Genomic DNA, 21,739 nt, shown 5'->3' with positions numbered 1-21,739 from the left:
TTTTATATGTATGTAGTCTCGTACAGTATACTTACCCAGTGGGAATGGTTTTTGAATCCCATCACAGCAATGCTGCTATAGCACATGAAAAGCTGCTAGAAAAGACTACACTACTTTAAACAGTATGGGTTCACTTTGCTCTGCTACTCTGTTATGGAGAAATATTTGACTATATTATAAACAAGAGAAATTATATACTTATGCTTTGTTTAACTGAATTTGACACAGAAACAAACCATTGTTATATACTACTTTTAATTTGATTTTATTGAAAAGAAGGAATAGTCTATGTCTGCTGAAAGTATCATGGACAATAAAGAAAATTTACAGCTGACATGAGGAAACTTTTTGGCAGCTTGGATGGGTCATCTTTGTTGATGGGAGGGGCCCAATTAGACAAAAACTAAATCTTAGATTTCAACTTTGTTGACCTAGAACCACAGAAACATTATCCTTTTGAATAAGCTGTAATCAACAATTAACAGCCTATCATGAAAAAATGCAATGAACTTTTGAATGAAGACGGATGTCTGTGATAACATCCCAATGTGGAATTTATATTTGTTTTACAGTAATACATTCATTGCAACATTTCATATGCTTAAGCTTATATCATTTTGGCTTCTTGCAGTATGCATTTCACTTTTCATCAGTTAATGAATTTTCAGGCTGTTTAAGAATGTTGCAGAGAAGTTTGGTACAACTTTCAATGGAGATGGAACTCATAATTTGATTGTTCGGCTGCCATAATGTCATCAGGACTGGTTTACACAACATCAGCATATCATATTCGCTAGCTGATGTAGCTAAAAAGTTGAGGTTGAACTCTGCTAATCCTGTTGCTGATGCTGAGAGCATTGTATTGTAGCAAAGACCATCCGTGATAACTGAGGTGATTCTGAGATAAATTACACCCTGCCTTCTTTTGTTGTTTGAGTCTGATGTAGAATTGAAAAAGCCCATATCACTTGATTTATTTATTTTTCTTGGAGCTTATCAAAAGATAATTGTATTGGTGACAAGGGAAGAAATATAATAATGTAAAAAACTTTCCTTTGGCTGGGTTTCTAGGCATTCGGCAATTTCAGATTGCTTGACGGTGCTATTATGGCGTAGCATGGCCCGTGTGATCAAACTTATAATTATGAACACTCCACTTAAAAAATGAGAAAAATTCAGTGTCCAATGTACAACTGTATAACAGACTACTGACAATCTGTATAGGCAAAATGGGACATGTGGACGTAGCTCACAAAAGACGACACTGTCATCATTTCCATGTGAGCCTGTAAATTATGATCTGCACCGTTTGTTCCATTTGATAAAACCATTCTGTCTTTTTATCCACAAATTGAGTTACAAACCATGAGATCCATGTGAGACGAAAGAAGTAGACATTGGGATCTGTGAGGAGCTAAAGTTAAATAATTAGGGTTTTGAAACATTCACGGCTCTTATGTGGACATGTGCGTGTGAGTAGGTTAGAAGGGATGTATAAGAGGAATACTGAAAGAGAACGTGGGAATGATTGAATGGTGTTCAGACTTGCACACATAGATTTAATCTGATAAATTATAAAAATTGTTTCTTGAGTTCTCTTATCTTGCAGAACCTCACATGTGGCATAGTTGCGTAAGCTATTCTATACCCTTATTTAAACACAGTTTTTGTACTTGGAAATGGCAATAATTGCAAATACAATTTCTACTCTCATATCCTTCAACCTCATCATCTCACTTGGGATCTTGGGCATTCAACAAGCTAGAAAAAAAAAAATGGGCCGAGTTATGTTTCTTTTGGGTAGCCTCATTGGATTATGCAGCTTCACAATCACTACCTTTGCCTTCTCACCTTCTGGATGGACCAATGCCCATGCCACTTTTTATGGGGGTAGTGATGCTTCAGGCACTATGGGTAAGCAACTGTAACCAAACATTTTAATATTAGATTCTGTTTTGTACCCTACTCTTCAAACTATAACATTCAAAATTTCACACATAAATTGTGTATAACTGCAGGGGGAGCTTGTGGATATGGGAATCTGTATGCAACTGGTTATGGAACTAGAACTGCAGCTTTAAGCACTGCCTTATTCAATGACGGAGCTTCCTGTGGCCAGTGCTACAAAATCATATGTGATTACAAAGCAGATTCCAGATGGTGCATCAAAGGAAGATCTGTCACCATAACCGCCACAAATTTTTGCCCTCCCAATTTTGCTCTTCCTAACAATAATGGAGGCTGGTGCAACCCACCCCTCAAGCATTTTGACATGGCCCAACCTGCATGGGAAAAGATTGGTATTTACAGAGGAGGAATTGTGCCCGTCTTATTCCAAAGGTTAGAATCTGTTCCATACCTTGGTGTTATACAAGAACATTAATATAACTTATTATGGACACCCAAGTGGTGAAAAGTAATCCTTATCTTCAAAATCAGATTTTTAAAGTTGTATTAATCAAACATAATAAATTTTTAACATAACATCATAGTTTATCTAGCTTATTAGGCCATTTGTTATTATTTGATTATTCATAAATATTTAATCTCTCTATCTTCACAGTGGAGACGTCTGATACGCTATTAAAAAAACATGATCATATTAAAGTATATAACTTCTCGACTTACAATTCAATTTTCTGGGCTCGAAGAATTTGGTCTAATTTCATTGTGGTCACTGCAAAACAAAAATAACTACATTAATTTTTGTCAAAAACGTCTTTTGAATTACTTTGTGACATTGATATGATTGGTGCAGGGTTCCATGCAAAAAGCACGGAGGGGTTAGGTTCAGTGTGAATGGGAGGGACTACTTTGAGCTTGTGTTGGTCAGCAATGTGGGTGGGGCTGGATCCATCCAATCTGTGTCCATTAAAGGATCGAAAACTGATTGGATGGCTATGTCAAGAAACTGGGGTTCTAATTGGCAATCCAACGCATATTTGAATGGTCAATCTTTGTCCTTCAGGGTCACAACCACTGATGGAGAAACCAGAGTTTTCCAAAATATAGTTCCAGCAAGTTGGAGTTTTGGCCAAACTTTCTCCAGCCCAGTTCAGTTCTAAGCTCAGGAAAAACTCAACGGCTGAGGCGTGCTTTTTATTTTAATGGAGCAGCCCGCCACTCCTCTCATCTGGTTTTGATTATTTGGTGGACTCAACCCATCAACTCCAACCCCATAATGAAGGCACAATATATACATGCCTTAATAAATTGTATCAATAGGAAGCTAAAGCTTGTAGAAATCAAATAAGCATCTTTCAGGTTTAAATTTATACCATAAATAAATTGTTCTAATATGAATACTATAGTTCAAGTGGAGTTTGGGAAAATATCAGTTCCCTCAAATTTTCCATGTTATATTGTCACTGTTGTGTGTTTATTTCATCAACCTTTTTCAAACCACTAAAAATATTGCAAGTAGGGCTTCTGATATTTGTTTTTGTTTTTTTTCAGTAGATTAATTTTAGTTGATTAGGATTGAAGTATTCTCAGATTAAGTTTTTAATTTCAACGCAACCTGATTATAAAACGTGAGCAGGGTAGATATGAGTTTAAATGTTGATAAAAATAGTATTCAATGGGGTAGCTTGAATTGGTAAAATATGAAGCCTAAAACGATGATTGAATTTTAAAGGTTTGAATAAATTATCCGAACAAACCTGAAGTTTCTTGTTTGAATTGGTTTGATTTAATTATGCCATTTTGGTTCAATGACCACTTCTAGTAACAAGAGTGCAAGAAAAACCTCTTAAGTTTTGTTTCTACAGAGATGAAAATGTTATTAAAAGCCTCAACTGCGTAAATCTCAGCCAATTGGACTCAGCAGAAGTCTTTAACAGCTAGCAGAGAATCTAGGTGCTTTTTGTTTGATTAAAGCACATGCACATGCACATGACATGACATGAGTAAATAAAAGTGAGACACAAGACATTAGCTGGAACCATCGCAACTGATGTCTCACACAAACTCAATCTGGACAGTGACACATGTTTACTTTATTCTTTTAGACCTCATCATCACCTTCACAACCAATATTTCACTCCAAAATATCAACCAACCCTTCTCTTTCTACACTATTACTGTACCTTCATTCAAATTTCTATAAGTTTTCAAACTTAATTTACAGATTGAAATTACTTCCAAGAATATATGTACATCTGATACGTCTCTGCTATAACAATTCAAAATGATTCGTTATGATAACCTCATAGCTCGAAATGGTAAGTTTACCCCTTATGTAATGTAGGGACAATTTATGCAGTAGAAATATACACTCTTTTACCATGGAATGTTCACTGTTGACTTGTATCAAAATAGCCATTAAATCAAATTTTTGACAAATTATTAGACATACTAATGGAAAATTACGTTACTATGATGAACGTGTGAAACTAAGAAGAAAAAACTCAAAGGGAAAGAGGTAGCCAGCAAAAATTTAAGTCAAAATATTTTGGGATTACTTTGTAATAACGTTGGCTTTTTAAAGCAACAGTACCAAATGCAACTTTGATTATTTAAGAAGGTGGTTGGAAACACTGCTCCACTAACAGGGTCGTAGATCACCAAATATGCTTAACAACCACATATCATTAATAACTCCAAGGTTCCCGTGTCAGCATCACCTCCTATAAATACCACAGTTATTCTCGTTATGTTCCTCACAAGTCATATACAAAGTTTTTGAATTATAAGTGGTTTGAAATATGGCAGGTATTGCTACAGTGATGATGCTCATAACTACCATGCACTTGGCTTCTCTTGTGAGAGCCCTAAATGTAAATTACTATGAAAATGCGTGCCCTCATGTGGACTCCATTGTAGCTGCTTCTGTTCACAAAGCAACCATGAATGACAAAACTGTTCCAGCTGCTCTCCTTCGGATGCATTTTCACGATTGCTTCATAAGGGTATGCAACCTTTTGCTTCTCCTAAAACTCAAATAATATTCATCTGGAGCAAGTAACCTTCCTTTGCGTGTTGGTTCAATGCATAAGTTTCAAAAGGGGAAATTACTGTTCATCAAAAAAATTCTCTTCATATCTTGCATGCACTGACATTATACACACACACGTCTAAAAGTGATGATGTTTACTCTTTTTTCAAGGGTTGTGATGCCTCTGTTCTTCTGGAATCAAAGGGGAAGACCATAGCAGAAAAGGATGGACCTCCTAACATTTCATTGCATGCATTTTATGTCATTGATAATGCTAAGAAAGCACTTGAAAAAGTATGCCCCGGAGTGGTATCTTGTGCTGATATTTTGGCTCTTGCTGCTAGGGATGCTGTTTCTCTGGTTAGTGTCTCAATCAAACATTGATATACACTAACCATATTTTTATGTATTTATGTATTAATTCATGATTGGATGATGATGTAAAACTTTGTATCTTGAAGTTTAAGGTATTTTTTACTTTTTTTTTGTCAATCTAACTTACAATGGATATCATAACTTCGTTTACTTATTGGCTTTGTTGGGTTAGTCCGGTGGCCCTACTTGGGATGTTCCGAAAGGAAGAAAGGATGGAAGGATATCAATGGCCACTGAAACCAGACAATTGCCAGCTCCTACATTCAACATCTCCCAATTACAGCAAAGCTTCTCTCAAAGAGGCCTTTCCTTGGAGGATCTTGTAGCCCTCTCAGGTACTTTGAAACAATGAGGAACATATTATCCTTTACAAAATGTGAATCTAAGTTACACATTTGATAGAAACGAAAAAGTTGATAAGATATAAGATATATGAGAACTGCATGATGATTAAATTCCGATACATGTATGAGATGATGTTCTGTTATGTGATGTGCAGGAGGTCACACACTAGGATTCGCTCACTGTTCATCCTTTCAGAACAGAATCCATAAATTCAGCTCAAAGCAAGACATTGACCCTTCCATGAAGGCTTCATTTGGAAGCAGGCTGAGAAGCGTATGCCCCTCTCATAACAAGGTGAAAATTGCAGGAAGCTCGTTGGATTCTAGTTCAACCTTGTTTGACAATGCTTATTACAAGCTGCTCCTTCAAGGAGAGAGCATATTCTCTTCTGATGAAGCTCTGCTAACTCATCCCACCACTAAAGCTTTGGTTTCCAAGTTTGCTTATTCTCAAGAGGAATTTGAAAGGGCCTTCGTCAAGTCCATGATCAAGATGAGCAGCATCACCAGCGGTGAACAAAAACAAATCAGGCTCGATTGTAAATTCGTTAGATGATTCGTAGTTTGTATTGAATCAAATGTGTTTGTGCTGTCACAATGGTGTTTTTACTTGTGTACTGTCACCATTTTTCTAGCAACATTTTCGCAGATGAAATAAATGTCAAACTGAGGAAAAAATGTTTATGGTAATCCATGACTAGTGGCCGAAGCAAGTATTCAAAATTCCATTGAATTTTCAGTCTTTATTTCGATGCTGTGGGTGAATCCCATGAATTTTGTTTGTCATCTGCTGATACTACAAGGATAATAGTTTAAATTATGAGTTTATTTTTTATTTTCTAAAATAATATTGAAGTTCTTTTTTAAAATGAAATTTTTAAAAAATTAAAATAAAAAGGTAAACTTTTGTTTAAGGTATAATGTATATTTTTTTAATTAAAATTTATCTTTTAAACCACAACTTATTTATATTTATAATAGTTTTCTTGAACTCATCTATTTTTGTATTTAAAAAATTAAAAATTGGCTTATTTCTGCACCCAAATTGGAAGTGAAGCAATTAAGTCGCTTATTTTCTAATTATTTATTTAAATTCAATAATTCTTTCTCTCTCTATATAATTCTTATAGCAATTAGATTTAGAATATCAATCATTAAACCGGTAAAAAATTGTCAATCATTAATGATGAAGAGTGTGATTAGACAAGTTTTTCGCTTATGAATTTTTGAGAAGGAAAACAAGCATTAACGTTCAACTTTAAAACTATGTAGAAGTTCAAATTATTCAAGTTCATTTTAATTTATGAAAAGAAATATTTTTTTCATGTAAGTATTTTTTTTTAAACTTCACCCAAAAATGTTACAAAATATACATACATAATACATACATATATATATATATATATATATATATATATATAAGAATAATCTGCACAATATGCACTTAAGTAACCGATCAATATCTGCAATAGTACTAAGGAATGAACTAACAACTTAACCAAAATAAAGAATACGAAAAACACATTTATAATACATGTTATGGTCTGGAAAATTGAACAAACCAAAACCAGTATAATCATATGCTCTCATCAAAAGCACCTTGCCATAAATAGATCAAGGAAGAGCCAAATATATATATATATATATCCTGCTTGAGAAACCTTAATTCCTCCATTGCTCTGTGACAGCCACAGAAGCTTCATATACATGAACATAACACTAAGTTACTAACTCTGTATAACATTTTTCTATATACAAGGTGGAACTGACAAGAAGAGAAAAGTGTGTTGTTTTTCAATGTTTTACTTTTTCTCTGTGATTGTTTGCAGTACAAGCCTCCTGGATCTGTTTGTGGTAAGAAAACACAAGTAGATATGTCCCTCAAGCTCTTCCAACTGCTCCAGAAAGCTAGACTCACGCTCACGAAACTCTCTCATAACCTGCTTCAGAATCTCCCACTTCCCATTCCTCGCACAAACCTCAGCAACCACTTTCCTATGCTCCACCTCGTCCTGTAACCTCTTCACCATCCTACTCATTGTGTCCAAATCATTGATCAGAATATAAATCCCTCTTGCAGCCACATCAAGTTGCTCACACAGCCGCTCAGAAGAACTGCACCCTACCCTTTCACCACCCTTCTTCACCAACAAACCAACCAAACCACCCAAAATACTAGGTGCCACCACCACCCCAACCACACTATGAAAAGCAAACACTAACAAACCAGCAAGAACCACACAATGTGAAGCAACAAGAGCTATTCCAGCTGCCTTCTTGCACACCCTCTTCACTGTCAACCTCCTTTTAATCTTCCTTCTCGTCTCTTTCAGTCCATCCAGAAGTTCCACGCACTTGTCGTGAATGTCACGGAACTGCACGGTGCTAACAACAGAGAAAGGGTTGTTTTGCGAAGCAAATGAAGAAAGCTCTCTGTAGATGGTATCTTTGTGGATTTGGTCGTCGTTATTGGCATCGAGGACAATTTTTCTAAGCTTAACAATTCTTGTGATTCGTCGATAAGCAAGTCTTACTGAATGGATTGCTTCAAGGATCGTGTCACAACAACGACACGCTTCCAAGGTGGCTTCGAAGTAGTCCACAAGAAGACGATGCAGATTCAACCTCTGCGTCATGTTTGCTATCATCTCTTGCCGTGGCTCAAGCAAGTACTCTGTAAGCTGCATGCATAATGGAACCGAAGAAGAAGAAGAAGACGAAGGCGAAGATGAAGAGGAAGTTAGCATTTTGGTGGTTGTTTTTCCAAGACCCCCTTGTGCTTTGTCGCATATTTCCATGTAAGACTTTGTTCTGAATGCTTCCAAATACTCTTCATTCACGCTTCGCTTCTTACACAATCTATCTTCCTCACATTCTTTCCGTGATCTACCTGTTCAATGAATTTGTACACAAAACAAAGCAACTTGGTCATAAAATGATTGGAGCCAATCAAAAGCAAACATCTGATTGATAAAATAAAGTGATTATATATATACATAAAGAAGAGAATAGCTGAATCAGAAATTACATATAAACTCATATATACCTGTTGTTTTTGGTAAAGAACAAAGCCACCTCGTACATGCCATGTCGCAGGTATATAATAGGAGGCAGAGAGAGAGAGAAGGAGAGATCTAAGTGTTATATTGTGTGCATTCGAAATGTAAGTGAATTGAAAAGCAGTATATATAGAGAGGAAGAGAGAGAAAAGGTGGTATGTATTGGTGGCTTGAGGAAGACAAGAAATCTAGTTGGCAGTTAGCAGTACCACAAATGGTTAATGGCTTTGGTCACACGTAAGTGTACCTCACACGGTGTGTTCTCCCACGTCAACACCACACACTCTTCCTCCCATAATCACCCTTTATTATACAATCACATTTAACCATTACTTTATAATTAATATCATTATATGCTTTATTTTATTTTTACAAAAAACCATTTCATTTTTCTCTATGTAATATATAATTCTTATTCAATCATTACCATTTCTCCATAATCATCAAATGTCCGAAATCAGTGGTTTTTTTTTATAAAAAAAACTCACTACTTTTGCTACATTCTATGTCGATATTTGTGTATTTACTTGCAACAACAGCTTTCTATGTCGTCTCTTGGTCAAGTATTGCCAACATTAATTAATTTGCGAAGGATGATGTGGTTGAGAAACAAATAATTATTGCTTAGGGTTTATAGACTGAAGGAGGCTTTACGTGGCTTGGAGAGAGATTGTGGATAAATTTCCAAAATTATGGTTGTTAAGTTTTCGCCCCACATTAATAATTACTCATAAAACACGTTTTAAGAGAAATTATTCTTCCTTTTTTTGTAAAAAATGATAATGAATGGTAAAAAAAGAATTTCTCAAAATTATGAATGATAAATATTAATAATGTTTTAAAAAAAATTAACTTTTAATGTATGATTACATTAGAATAATACTATGTGAAAGTGTGAGAAAATAATAAATTAATTAATGATAAAATGAGAGGAACGCGTTTGTGTGTAAGATATGAAACACAGATGGCGCTAAAGCAAGATATTAACGTGGGGTCTTACGATTAGATTTCCATGTATATCTGTTTGCCACGTGGACACAGTAATGATGGCACATGTTACGTAGCAGTTTAGATGGAGGGTAAAAGATTCTTCTATGATGAAGCCCAGCCATGAATAATTCAAGATTCATCTCAATAACCTCAGCCTCAGATAATACCAATTACATAAGATTAGGTTAGGCTTAATTTTATTATTTTAATACATCACCAATAATACATAAATGTATTTATTTTCGGAAAAATTAAAATAACTTTATTAGCTTACAAATAACATAGAAACTTAATCAACATCTCTAAAAAAAACTTGATCTATAATGTATATTTTTTTTTGTGGTATGCTAATTGGATTTTTGCAGACCGTGCTTTGGAAACTCAAAAATTCATATTTAAAAAAAAATTAAAGAAAATTTTAGGGGTTTGTTAAAGGTTGTTATCTAAATTAAATTTATTAATTGAATTCTCCCTACAATAATGACATTCTTCATTTTTCTTTGTGTCTCACGTCTTGTTAGCAACTGGCACAATTTTTGCAAGGACGATTTGATACAAGAAAGTCTTAATTATGGAAAAAGAAACATTTGAATTTGTTTAATCGAGTATAAATATTTTCTCTTTCATAAATAGTAAAAGAACAACGTTCTTCTTAATTAGAAATAAATATATATGGTTTCATTTATTTTTTAAATAAACTATTTGCATATATATTATTTAAATTATACATATGAGTGTATGATGCATGGAACCTTTCTAATTTAAGTTTCTTGGCAGTTCACGGCAAGGAAACCTTAATTTAGAATTAGGATTTATGAAAGAAGAAGATATTTTTCATTCTCTGATGTAACAACACACGTAAATGCAAATAATTGAATAAACAACGACGTTGATCTAAAAGTTTTGTTTTTATTTGTTTTAGGTTATTCAAAGATGGATGTATAGAGCGGATATTTGAAGGCTTGCTGCGTATATGGGCCATTCAATGAAAACAAAACCAGATATTTTAGTGAGGTTGAATAGGTCGTTCAGTATGCCAAACTTTTTATTTTTTAATTAAAAAACCAAAACGAAATAGGTTAAAGTATATATAATGTATTTTTTACATTTAAGTTATGTAAATTTTGTTCTAAAGTAATACGATTACGTATAATATTTATCTAAATAGTACTATTTATGGTTCGTAATCAAAATTTGATGATCAAATTTGTTTAAAAATATATGGTTACAGATTTATTAATAAGTATTGTAATGATTTTAATAACTTTATTGAATTAATTGTGTAACACATTAAATTATGTATTGAATTGAGTTTATGATGTGTTGTTGATATAATATCCTGCAACAATTATATTTTTTTTATAGTAATCTAGTATTTTCGAAAAATATTATTTTTTATGTAACAAATTTTTTATTTGAATTAATAATATATTTAATTGTTTAATGATGATAAAATTATTTGATGATAAAATTTGAGAGTTTAAGTTATAATTTAAATTAATTATTTAAGTTAATTATGTGAGTTTGTATTTATTTAAATGTATTATATTTTTTTGAAATAATTTAAATTAGAAAAGAAAATGAATGATAAAATACATATTAATTATTTAATATTTTATATAAAGTTTATCAGAATAATAACTTAAAAGAAATTCCATAATTCTAATTTTTAGAAAATTTGAAAAAGTATGTTAGAATTGAGTTCTTTTAATAATGATGTGTCAAAATAAATATTAAAATTTCATTCTCAGCCAAACTCTAATATTGTAAATAATATAACATTAAAAAAAGTTTAATTGAAACCATGGTATTTAAAAAAAAAAGAATATCTCACCTTACACATAAATATGAAAATATTACACATCACAATATTGGGACTAATAATTATAATGAAAACAGAGTTATCTAACTAGTATATGATATTTCTAATACAAACATATTCACAACACTTTTTTGAATATTATAAATTGAAGAAAGTGGAGTGGACAAAAGTTACTAGTAGAAGTCGGAGACTACAACGTTCTTCTTTTCTTAATTTCTACAAAACATATGGAGATTTAGATTTGTGTAAACTATTTCAAAAATGGTGAAAAGTAAAAGAAATTAATTATTTATATTATATTTATCCAATGATAAAAAAAATCAATCAACTAATGATTATTAGATTATGATTAGGCTAACAAAAATAAATTTATGATTTTAGTTTTTATATTACTTATTGAATCGAATGTTTATCATTATGTTAAAAGATTGTAGCCTATAATTAAGGTATGACTTGATCCTCTTAATCTTCACTTTCCATTTTAATGTAGAATTATTTGGCCACTTGAAGAGAAGAATATGATTTGTCAAAGATTGATAGCCTTCTTTTTTCTTTTTGACAACTTTCTTCTATTGTTGCCTTTCTTCTTATAATGGTAACATTTAATATATAATATATTTCTACCATTATTTTACCTTTGACTTCAACCTCCTTCTACTTCCTTTATTGTTAGTTATAGATTATCCATCCCTTCTTACAAGATCATTTCTACTCTCTTGTAAATTTTACATCTACTAGATGAGGCCAATTTAATTTATATATAAATTGGTGCAAATCTTATTTTACAAACTGATTTTGTAGAATTGAGTTAGGCTTAAAATCCATACTATTTCATCAAACGGTCATTAATGTATATTAAAACTTAGTATTGAATATTAACACTAGATGGTTTATTACTAATTACATGGATTAAGAACATTATTATGAAGTTGAAACTTCGTCAAACTCAGTTTCATAATCAAAATTTTATTAGTTATTCTTTACGAGACAAGGTGCTATACAGGGTAATGGATGAAAGGTCAAAGATGGTAGCTAAGATGTTGAACTGTAAAATACTCTTTGTTTATTTTGGAAATTCTGATCGGAACAAACCGTAGAAAAGTTATATGTAGAACATAATTGTCTTAAAGATAAAAAAGGTGGTCATTTGTACTGAATTTAATTTTTTCCCGTTCATATATGTGCATTTATGTTCATATATTTATATTTTGTTTTTATATTTGTATTCCGTTTTTATATTGTTTCAAATAAGTATATATATGTAAATTGTACTCTCTTCTTATTATGGAATAAGAAATACAATTTTCATCATTTCTTTTCTCATAACATGGTATCAGAAGAAAATTAATTCTTCATCACGTTCTTCCGCAACCAATTTTGCTTTTGTCCAGATCTTCATCTTCTACCTTTCGTTCTTGGCTTTCCTGCCTTTTTCTTCTCCTTCTATGACTACTCTCTCTGTTACTCTCACATCGTTGCAAGATACAACACACGACTATTACATTCACCCTAATGAGAATCCTTCACTGGTGCTTGTTTCCTCGATTCTTGAAGGTCACAATTATCATGGATGGGCTCGCTCGATGTCTATGGCACTACAAATGAAGAATAAATTTGGTTTTGTTGATGGATCCATTCCTTGTCCAACTGATACAGATCCGATGGTTCCAGCATGGAAGCGTTGCAATAATCTGGTTTTATCTTGGATCAATCATTTTGTTTCTCATGAGATTGCTACAAGTATTATTTGGATTGACTCTGCCGCTGCGACATAGAAGGATCTCAAAGATTGTTTCTCCCAAGGTAATTCTGATTGGGCTGCTTGCCCTGACACTAGAAGGTCTGTGATTGGTTTTAATGTGTTCTATGGTGCATCATTAATCAGCTGGAAATCCAAGAAGCAAGATACTATATCTAGATCATCAACCGAAGCAGAATATAGAGCCTTAGCTTCCACAGCATGTGAAATTCAATGGCTTCTGTATTTGCTCCATGATTTGAAACAGCCTCTACCACAACCAGTTCCTCTATTTTGTGACAATCAATCTGCTATACAAATTGCACAGAATCCAGCCATGCATGAGAGGACAAAGCATATTGAAATTGATTGTCATCTCATAAGAGATAAAGTTCAAGCTAGTGTAATTAAGTTCATGCCCATTCCTACTTCAGCACAACTTGCAGACATTCATACTAAAGCTTTGTATCGAGCACAATTTCAATCTTTTTTGTTGAATTTAATTTATTTTTCGTTCATATCTCGTGCGTGATAGTAGAAATTGGGTGGTCTGATAACGGGTGGAATAGAAGAATAGAATGCCCACATAGAACTCGCTAGGATAGGCTCTAACCACGACTCTGATACTATGTTAGTAGTGGGTTTTAAGCCTAACTCAACCCCACAAAACCGGCTTGTAGGGTGAAGTTTGCACCTCACTTATATATTATAAATTGACCTTATCTCTAATTAATGTGAGACTTTCAACAATTTGTTTGTTATGAATTCTGCTTTGTCTTTCCTTACCACTTACTTTTCTATTTGTCTTTCTATTAAATTCCCAAAAGGTTAGAACAATGAGAGTCTAACATCACTGATTCCTTAATCTGCATCAAACTTATTATAAGAATTTGTAGTAAAACCTTAACATGTGTGTTAAGCAACTCACTCATAACTCTAGGTTCAACATGTTATATTTATTACATATACATTAAATTTGATTATTTTTTTATGTTATCGTTTATTATTGAATTATATTTTGAAAAACATATGTATATATACATGATAATATCATAATAACATACTTAATTCTCTTTATTCGAATTTGCATAAAGGAAATAAATAGTTTAGATTAAGGCTGACAATTCTCTTTTTTCATACTCTTTTATTTATTTTACACTGTCTTTTTATTTATTTATTTATTAATATTCTCTGCAAGTTAAAACTTTAAAAATTCTAATATATTAATTTAAAAATTAATTATGTTTCAACTATGGTAAATTAATAATAACTATAAATTAAATATAATAATGATATTATTCTTAGTAACACAATTATAATTACAATGATCATAATTGATATTATCACAATAAAATTAAAATTATGAAAAGAAATACCTCTTCAATAATATTATATTTAATTTCTTAAGTAATATATTATAATATTATTAAAATAGAAATTCATTATATTATTTGGATCTTATAATAATAGTTATTATTATTATAAAGTGATAGAATTACTAAATAACAAAGAGACGAAAAGATAAAGTAAATAAAAAAGAAAAGAAATGAACACATGTTAAATACGGGCATGGTAGTTATTTGTAGGTGTACCTAAAACTCAACATCTTATTCATAAACGAAATGGAAATACAGCATGAAGGCTACCAAATGGCATCGACATAAACGAATGATTTAGTGATGGAATTGTAGATATGGAATCCATCAAAACAGGGACGAGTTTCTGCCATTTATTCTGGAAAAAACAGCAGATACATATTCAAGTCTACACGCTGGAGGCAGCACCAATGTCAATCACGAAACGGTACCGAACATCATTCTTCGCAAGACGATCAATAGCCTCGTTGATTTTGTCTGGTGTGATTACCTCAATGTCACTCGTTATGTTGTACTTCGCACACAGATCCAGCATTTCCTGAGTCTCTTTTATTCCTCCTATGATGCCACCTTTTACTGCTCTCTTTCCTGTCACAACCAAAATACTTTTGTAAATAAATACAAGGAACAACACACTCTAAAGTCGGTATTTGCAGCTTTCTACGTACATATACAGCGAGATATATATAAAAAAGTTTATCTTTAATTAAAGTGGGATTTCCGACCATAATCTTAAACTTACCAAAAATCAACGGGAAAGCCGGCAGTTGGAGGGGCTTGTCCGGAGCTCCCACCAGAAATAAGGTGCCGTTTATTTTCAGCAATTCCAAGATGGGTAACAGAGGGTGGTCTCCAGAAACAGTGTCCAGTATGAAATCGAGGCTTCTCCTTGCATCCTGTCACCACAAAAACTAAGTCATTTTCCTTACTCCCCATGGCCTAAAAATGAAGCAGATGAGAAAAAACAAAAGCAAAAACCTGTAATTGTTTAGGGTTGGAGCTGATTATGAAATCATCAGCACCCAAACGTTGCTTCGCTTCAGCTTCTTTGGAAGGAGAAGTGCTTATGACGGTAACATGGTGCCCAAATGCCTTCCCAAATTTAACGGCCAAGTGTCCCAGCCCTCCCAAACCCACCACCCCAATCTTTTTCCCCGGCGTTGCCACCAAATCGTGATCTTTCAAAGGAGTGAACACTGTTATTCCGGCGCACAGTAGAGGAGCCGCCGCATCCATCGGTAGGCTCTCCGGAATGTGTACCACATACCTTCACATCAGAATTTCATATATTAAAACAAGGTTTTATGTATAGACATACTGATATTAATTCATGAAAAAATGAATTTCCTTTTCATATAAAGTGATGAAAAAACCTGTAATCTGCAATAATGAGCTGGGAGTAGCCACCATAGGTGATGCTTCCGTCCCAGAAGATTCCGTTGTATATAAGCACCATCTTATCACAGTAGTTTTCCTGATCTGTCTTGCAGTGTTCACAATCCAAACACGAAGCTGCCATACACCCCACACCCACTCTGTCTCCTTCCTTGAACCCCTGCACATCGCTTCCTGTCTTGGTTATCACCCCAATGATTTCGTGCCTGCAAACAATCAACAACCTCTGTTAATTAACCAGTCACTGAATTAAGTGATCAATTAACACAAGTTCACTTTTTTTACTTACCCAGGTACCACAGGGTACTTGGTGATGCCCCATTCATCTTTAGCATAGTGGAGGTCCGTGTGGCAGATTCCACAGTACAAGATCTTTATGGTAACATCGTTAACACCGTTCTCCCTGCGTCAAATCAACTTCCTTCATCAACGATGATGTAAGAGAATGAAGAAAAACACTGATAATTAAACGTTAGCATTACCTTCTTTTGAAGGTGTAGGGGGTAATCTTGCCGGAAGTATCATGTGCTGCCCACCCAGATACGGTTACTGTGTGATTCGGTGTTGTTGTAGTCATCGTGATGGGAAAAAGATTACACTTTCTCTGTTTGTGACTTTGGAAGCAGTGAACTCCACAGTAGTGATAGCCGAGAGAGTGTGATGAACTCAATGCCACCCAACCTTACACATTTTATAGACACAAAAAGGTAAAATTAAAAAGTTACAGTCTTTTTACATTAAATCTCACCACATGTCGTGTCCCTATCATTTTCTTCGGCCCTTTTATTTTATTATCTGTTGCATGCTACCCATCCTCTTAATTAATACTGGATATTATTTTTTATTTATCATCAAACTACCCTTTAATTTTATTTATTAGCACATATTTTTTGCAATAAAATGTTTATAATGATAAGTTTAAAAAAAGTAGTGACCCTTTTATTAAATGCTTAATACAAAATTTAACACTAAATTTTATTTCAAAATAATTTTAAAATACTTTTATCTTAAAAATATAGCACAAGAAAAAAATCTCATTAAATTTTTGAAAATGGCTTTACTATTTTGACGATAAAAATTTACTTAATTAATTTTAATAATGAAAAAAAAACGCTCTTTTATCATGTAGGAAACTTACATATATTTTTATTTAAGAGATGATATTTTAGATGGATTCAACTCTAAACTACTCAACCCTTTTTAAACTGATTCTAGTAGCTGATGCAATTATCCAAATTGACATATAGAAAATCTTTTAATTTTTGAAGTTTAAAGTATATAAATTAAAAAAAAAACAGTTTATATTTACAAGGGTTGTTGGTGTTTTTCAAAAAAAAAAATTGTTTATTCTAAAAGTATGTTATCCTCTATAAAAGCATGGTGGGTAGCTAAATGAAGTACTGAAAAGACACGAAAGAAAAAAAAAATCTATTTTGATTTTGAAGAAAAAAGTAAAAGAAAGCACTTTCATGGAAAAACTAGGAAGCTTTCTTACTAAATTTAAGATCATGGTCGTTGGCTGCAATATATATATCACAAAAGACTTTGACTCAGTTCTTAGTAAACTGGTTGTTGACAGAAAGTACCCAGAAACTGGTAGATAGTGGGGAGGAAGAAAAGACTCACAGTCTATGAACCCAATAGAATAATTTTAATATATATTTTCGTAAAAAATCAACTTTTTCTTTTGTGAAACATTCTCATTAAATATATATAACAGTTAAAAAATTCCTGCCCTGTAATTTAAATTAAAATAATAAAAATGAAATAAAGATTTTAATTTTGCTTTATGAAAAAGACAAATTTGTCAGTGGTCCTTTCACCACTAATTTGCAAGGCGACAAATCTACGGTAGCTGGTTGTGATAGTTACGTCGAACACATAATATAACTAATGACAAAAGTTAGAGCAACAAAATAGAAGATTAGAGTATTCATAAACACTGTCAAAATAAAAAAAACAAGCATGTCTGTTAGTATTTATTAATAATAAACGAGAAAGATTAATATATAATTCTTTGTCTAACTTCGATACTTGGAAACTCCCTAGTCTCATTAATTCTCTGCATTTAACTAATCTTTAATTTTCTGCATTTAACTAATCTTTAATTTTAACTTTTTAAGCTTACGAGATATTGCATTGTACCTGCATGAATTTGTAGTGTAGATTTAACTTATATATGGTTAATATCATTAATAATTCTTTTCCATTTTTAATCAGTATGTTTTTTTTAAAATAGATTATTAGAATATTAAAAGAAAAACACTGAGTTGTTTATTTAATATCTTAAAATTTATCTCGTATCTACTTATATTATGTAGCATTATTACTCTTTTTAAAAATCTAGTTAAAGATTCAAAATCTTGGCGTTGTAACTTTATATAATAAAATAAACTAAAAGAAGTACATATTATAATTTTATATATGCATTAATCATTATTTTTAACAATAAACCATGTGTATGAATAATGTTATTAAAAAATTATGTACTAGATGAGACAAATGTATCAATTAGCATCAAACTAATTTTTTAATATTGTGAATACACTCATATGTGATATAATTTCGAAAAAGGGTAATCAAATAGACTGAATTATAAACAAAGATATGAAAATAATGGGCTTCCATCTCTTGAAACAACTCATACAATGTTCCTATGTCAGCAAAAATGGCCACACTCAATAATTTGGAAATCCAAATGCCAAGGTTCTAATCTTTACCTCCTAAATTTTTTTTAACTCGTTTCCACAACCACACACTTGTATATCTTGAAAATTTTGTAACACATTTGTACAACCACACACTTAGATATCTTAAAGATTGTGAAACCCCTATTCCACAACCACACATTGGAGAACAACCAGACAAATGAAAACAACATGATGAATTAAGTGACGCCAGGGGACAGTGTTTTTACCAGACATTTCATCAAGCATCTTGTGTGTTAGGTTTATTTCGTCACGTTTAACATAAATGAGGGAGGTTTTTGAAAAAGATGTGAGAGAAGTTGGTAGTTTTTGACAATGAAGGTGTGGAGGAGTGGCCAATGCGGAAGGATGAGAGGGAGACACAAGATTTGGTTACTCGTTGGGTGACATATTTGCGGGGGAATGAATTGAATTGATACCATAAAGGTTAGTTTTGGATATGGCTATTCACCTACGTGCTCTCTTGATATTAAAGGTTGGAAATTAGATATACTAATGCAAATATTATTTTATAAATTAATTTTGTGTAATTGTATTAGATTTAAAATTTAATTCTTGACAAATATAAGAGTTTTAAAAATCGGTTTTATAGATTGAGTGAAGCATAAAATTTATTTCTTAAGATTAATCTCTTAAAGAGGTTTTTCAATAACAATTTATATGGTGCAATAAGGAAAATTTGTTTCAAAAGATTTGGTTGACAAACTTGAAAAAACCATTTATAGGCTTAAGCAAGCATATCAATTTAATTTATGAATGTATACCACATAAGTTTTGTGAAAACTGTGTATTTCTAATTTTGTATATTGATAATATTTTTTTTGTCAACAACGATAAAAAAAATTATTACATAAACCAAGATATTTTAAAATTTAACATTTTAAGATAAAAGATTTTCATATTACACTTTTTGTATTAGACATATACATATACATCAAGATTCTCAAGGTATTCTTGAATTGCTTAAAAAATGTTATAAAAAAGATATGTCATGCAAGACTGTAAACTAGATAATACCCTTATGGCTAAAGGAGACAAAATTAATTTTGATTGGTGTCCTCAAAATTCGTTTAAAGAAAATAAAAAATAAAATATTCATTATACGTCAACAATACAGAGTTCACATATTCCTTACAATAAAAGAATGTTAATATTTGAGTAGTTTTGGATTGTATCATTAAAAAGCAATGAAACGTGAAATGTGGTACTTGTGAAGAATAAAACACCAAATGCTTACACATTGAAAGGTTGAATTATGTTGGAAGTCTCACGTCGACTAGAGAAAATGTCAAATTATAATATATAAGTGAGGTACAAACCCCATCTTACAAGCTGTAAAATTGAGTTAGGCTTAAAATCCACTTCTAATAAATCGGCTTGAAAACATTGAATATTTAAACTAGGATTTGGCTAAATTCCAAGATTGTATAATACATATATTAGGCTATTATTTCTAGAAATGTTATCTTATTAAGTTGAATCTATAACTTCTTAGATTTATCCTTTCTTATGAATTTATATATATATATATATATATATATATATTACTTCCATTTTCATTTACAATTGTCTTTTAATCATATAGTAAAAACTAACATAATAAAAGGTGGACAAGGAGTTTAGCTTATTTATCAGGGTAATGAAGGTTCAGTCGTGGATTATTTAAACGGTGTCGTTTAGCTCTTTTATAACTGAATAAAATATATTTTGCTTTTAATGTTATATTTAAGCGACAACGTTTTTGCTCCTGTAATATATAGTTTATTTTGTTTATGGTATTCAAAGCTTTCTATTGTAATAGTTGGTCTAATCAAAAGTTGTTGATAGAATTACTTCTTTTTTTTTTCTTGTTTATACGATGCTGCAAAGCTGATAATCTAAACATGTGAAATTTTATAACTAAAAAACTGTAACATTTTAGTAATATCATACAAACTACGAGTTATCTCAACTTGTGATAAAGTTTCATTGAAGTTTTGGAATGATCCAACATATAAAAATAATTTAATTAAATTCTAATTATTCACTTGATGTAATATTATAGTCATTTTGAAACAAAATAAAATAAGATGTATGTAGTAACTTCAATAAAATATTTCATTGTAATTTATTATTACATTTTAAAATAAATATACATATCATAAATATATTTTTTGAAACTTATTTGATATAATTGAGATAAATAAGGTACTAAATATAACTTCAATGAGACTGAAGTTGACTAATCCAATAAATGTTAACTTAATTGAAGTTGTGAATGTTTCATATTTTTCAATTCATCAACTGAACTCTTCAAATATTTATTCTTCTTTTGTTTTATACCTTTTTCTTCTTAAAACCAATACATTTGGATGATGATGAACACCATTATATTATTTTGAGTTTTTAAGTATAAGCTTAACATTAATTAGCTTTCCATTATGATTCATTGTATCATTTCATTCATGTCTTGTCTATTTCTTTAAATTTAATATATATTTTTATGAGAAAAACTTGATATCCTTACAAAATAATATTCTCAATAAATGACAACACAATATTTTCAATTGTTTAATTTTTTCTACAACTACAAGTAAGTGTCCCCTCTTCGTTTTCTAAATAATGTGAAATTCTTCATTCTCTTCTTTCATCCATCATTGTTATGACATAATCACAACATGCATTTGTTTCTTTTTTTTCAATTATGTTTGTTGCAATTACTATATTTCATTCTCTCTTTTTTGGAAGAAGTTGAACTGAGTGTATATATGTGAAAGTTTTTGAAAGAAAGATGAAGTTTATCCTACCATTTTTGATATTTTTTAACGCATCTCATAATCATGTTGTAACTCATTGTATTTTTTTTCTCGAACAATCCGTTCAAATTATTAAAAAAATAGATTGATATTCAAATTACGTCTCTTTATATATGAAATAATGATTTCACTTAATTTTGTACTATCCCAAACATAAAAGGGTTTAGGATTTAGGATTATTTAACTTAATATAAATTATCT

The 21,739-nt window shown here is 31.5% G+C and overlaps 4 protein-coding genes across 6 annotated transcripts; 2 read left to right on the top strand and 2 right to left on the bottom strand.

Annotated features, from left to right (window-relative positions):
* The first annotated feature begins 516 nt into the window (after positions 1-516).
* On the top strand, positions 517-3,358 carry LOC108338070 (expansin-A11). Of its 3 annotated transcripts, none has more exons than XM_017574751.2 (4): positions 517-892; positions 1,665-1,914; positions 2,019-2,340; positions 2,759-3,358. In XM_017574751.2, the coding sequence occupies exons 2-4, from the start codon at positions 1,680-1,682 to the stop codon at positions 3,063-3,065; spliced, it is 864 nt and encodes a 287-aa protein (XP_017430240.1). In that variant the 5' UTR covers positions 517-892; positions 1,665-1,679; the 3' UTR covers positions 3,066-3,358. The 3 variants fall into 3 exon arrangements, with proteins under 3 accessions (XP_017430240.1, XP_017430239.1, XP_017430234.1); XM_017574750.2 differs by having other exon boundaries at positions 1,610-1,914; XM_017574745.2 differs by having other exon boundaries at positions 517-1,914.
* A 1,298-nt stretch (positions 3,359-4,656) lies between these two features.
* On the top strand, positions 4,657-6,482 carry LOC108337684 (peroxidase 64). The gene is made up of 4 exons (XM_017574259.2): positions 4,657-4,910; positions 5,108-5,296; positions 5,484-5,646; positions 5,811-6,482. The coding sequence occupies exons 1-4, from the start codon at positions 4,707-4,709 to the stop codon at positions 6,209-6,211; spliced, it is 957 nt and encodes a 318-aa protein (XP_017429748.1). The 5' UTR covers positions 4,657-4,706; the 3' UTR covers positions 6,212-6,482.
* A 777-nt stretch (positions 6,483-7,259) lies between these two features.
* LOC108337850 (UPF0496 protein At1g20180) lies at positions 7,260-8,813 on the bottom strand. Its single transcript, XM_017574450.2, has 2 exons — positions 8,702-8,813; positions 7,260-8,545 (listed from the first exon to the last, which is right to left on the bottom strand). The coding sequence occupies exons 1-2, from the start codon at positions 8,742-8,744 to the stop codon at positions 7,458-7,460; spliced, it is 1,131 nt and encodes a 376-aa protein (XP_017429939.1). The 5' UTR covers positions 8,745-8,813; the 3' UTR covers positions 7,260-7,457.
* Positions 8,814-14,819: 6,006 nt separating this feature from the next.
* LOC108337139 (probable cinnamyl alcohol dehydrogenase 6) lies at positions 14,820-16,707 on the bottom strand. The gene is made up of 6 exons (XM_017573597.2): positions 16,518-16,707; positions 16,325-16,438; positions 16,014-16,241; positions 15,619-15,907; positions 15,383-15,536; positions 14,820-15,228 (listed from the first exon to the last, which is right to left on the bottom strand). The coding sequence occupies exons 1-6, from the start codon at positions 16,610-16,612 to the stop codon at positions 15,029-15,031; spliced, it is 1,080 nt and encodes a 359-aa protein (XP_017429086.1). The 5' UTR covers positions 16,613-16,707; the 3' UTR covers positions 14,820-15,028.
* Positions 16,708-21,739: the final 5,032 nt, after the last annotated feature.

Source organism: Vigna angularis, chromosome 7 (genome assembly GCF_016808095.1).
Source record: "Vigna angularis cultivar LongXiaoDou No.4 chromosome 7, ASM1680809v1, whole genome shotgun sequence".
NCBI lineage: Eukaryota > Viridiplantae > Streptophyta > Magnoliopsida > Fabales > Fabaceae > Vigna > Vigna angularis.
This window is presented reverse-complemented; position numbering and strand designations above follow the sequence as displayed.

Coding starts and splice junctions, on each gene's coding strand:
- LOC108338070 (XM_017574751.2), top strand. CDS start 1,680: ATGGCAATAATTGCAAATACAATTTCTACTCTCATATCCTTCAACCTC. Junction 1,915..2,018: donor TGATGCTTCAGGCACTATGG/GTAAGCAACTGT, acceptor GTATAACTGCAG/GGGGAGCTTGTGGATATGGG. Junction 2,341..2,758: donor GTGCCCGTCTTATTCCAAAG/GTTAGAATCTGT, acceptor TGATTGGTGCAG/GGTTCCATGCAAAAAGCACG.
- LOC108337684 (XM_017574259.2), top strand. CDS start 4,707: ATGGCAGGTATTGCTACAGTGATGATGCTCATAACTACCATGCACTTG. Junction 4,911..5,107: donor TTCACGATTGCTTCATAAGG/GTATGCAACCTT, acceptor TCTTTTTTCAAG/GGTTGTGATGCCTCTGTTCT. Junction 5,297..5,483: donor CTAGGGATGCTGTTTCTCTG/GTTAGTGTCTCA, acceptor TTGTTGGGTTAG/TCCGGTGGCCCTACTTGGGA.
- LOC108337850 (XM_017574450.2), bottom strand. CDS start 8,744: ATGGCATGTACGAGGTGGCTTTGTTCTTTACCAAAAACAACAG. Junction 8,546..8,701: donor TTCTTTACCAAAAACAACAG/GTATATATGAGT, acceptor TTCATTGAACAG/GTAGATCACGGAAAGAATGT.
- LOC108337139 (XM_017573597.2), bottom strand. CDS start 16,612: ATGACTACAACAACACCGAATCACACAGTAACCGTATCTGGGTGGGCA. Junction 16,242..16,324: donor AAGTACCCTGTGGTACCTGG/GTAAGTAAAAAA, acceptor GATTGTTTGCAG/GCACGAAATCATTGGGGTGA. Junction 15,537..15,618: donor CCAACCCTAAACAATTACAG/GTTTTTGCTTTT, acceptor TTGTGGTGACAG/GATGCAAGGAGAAGCCTCGA.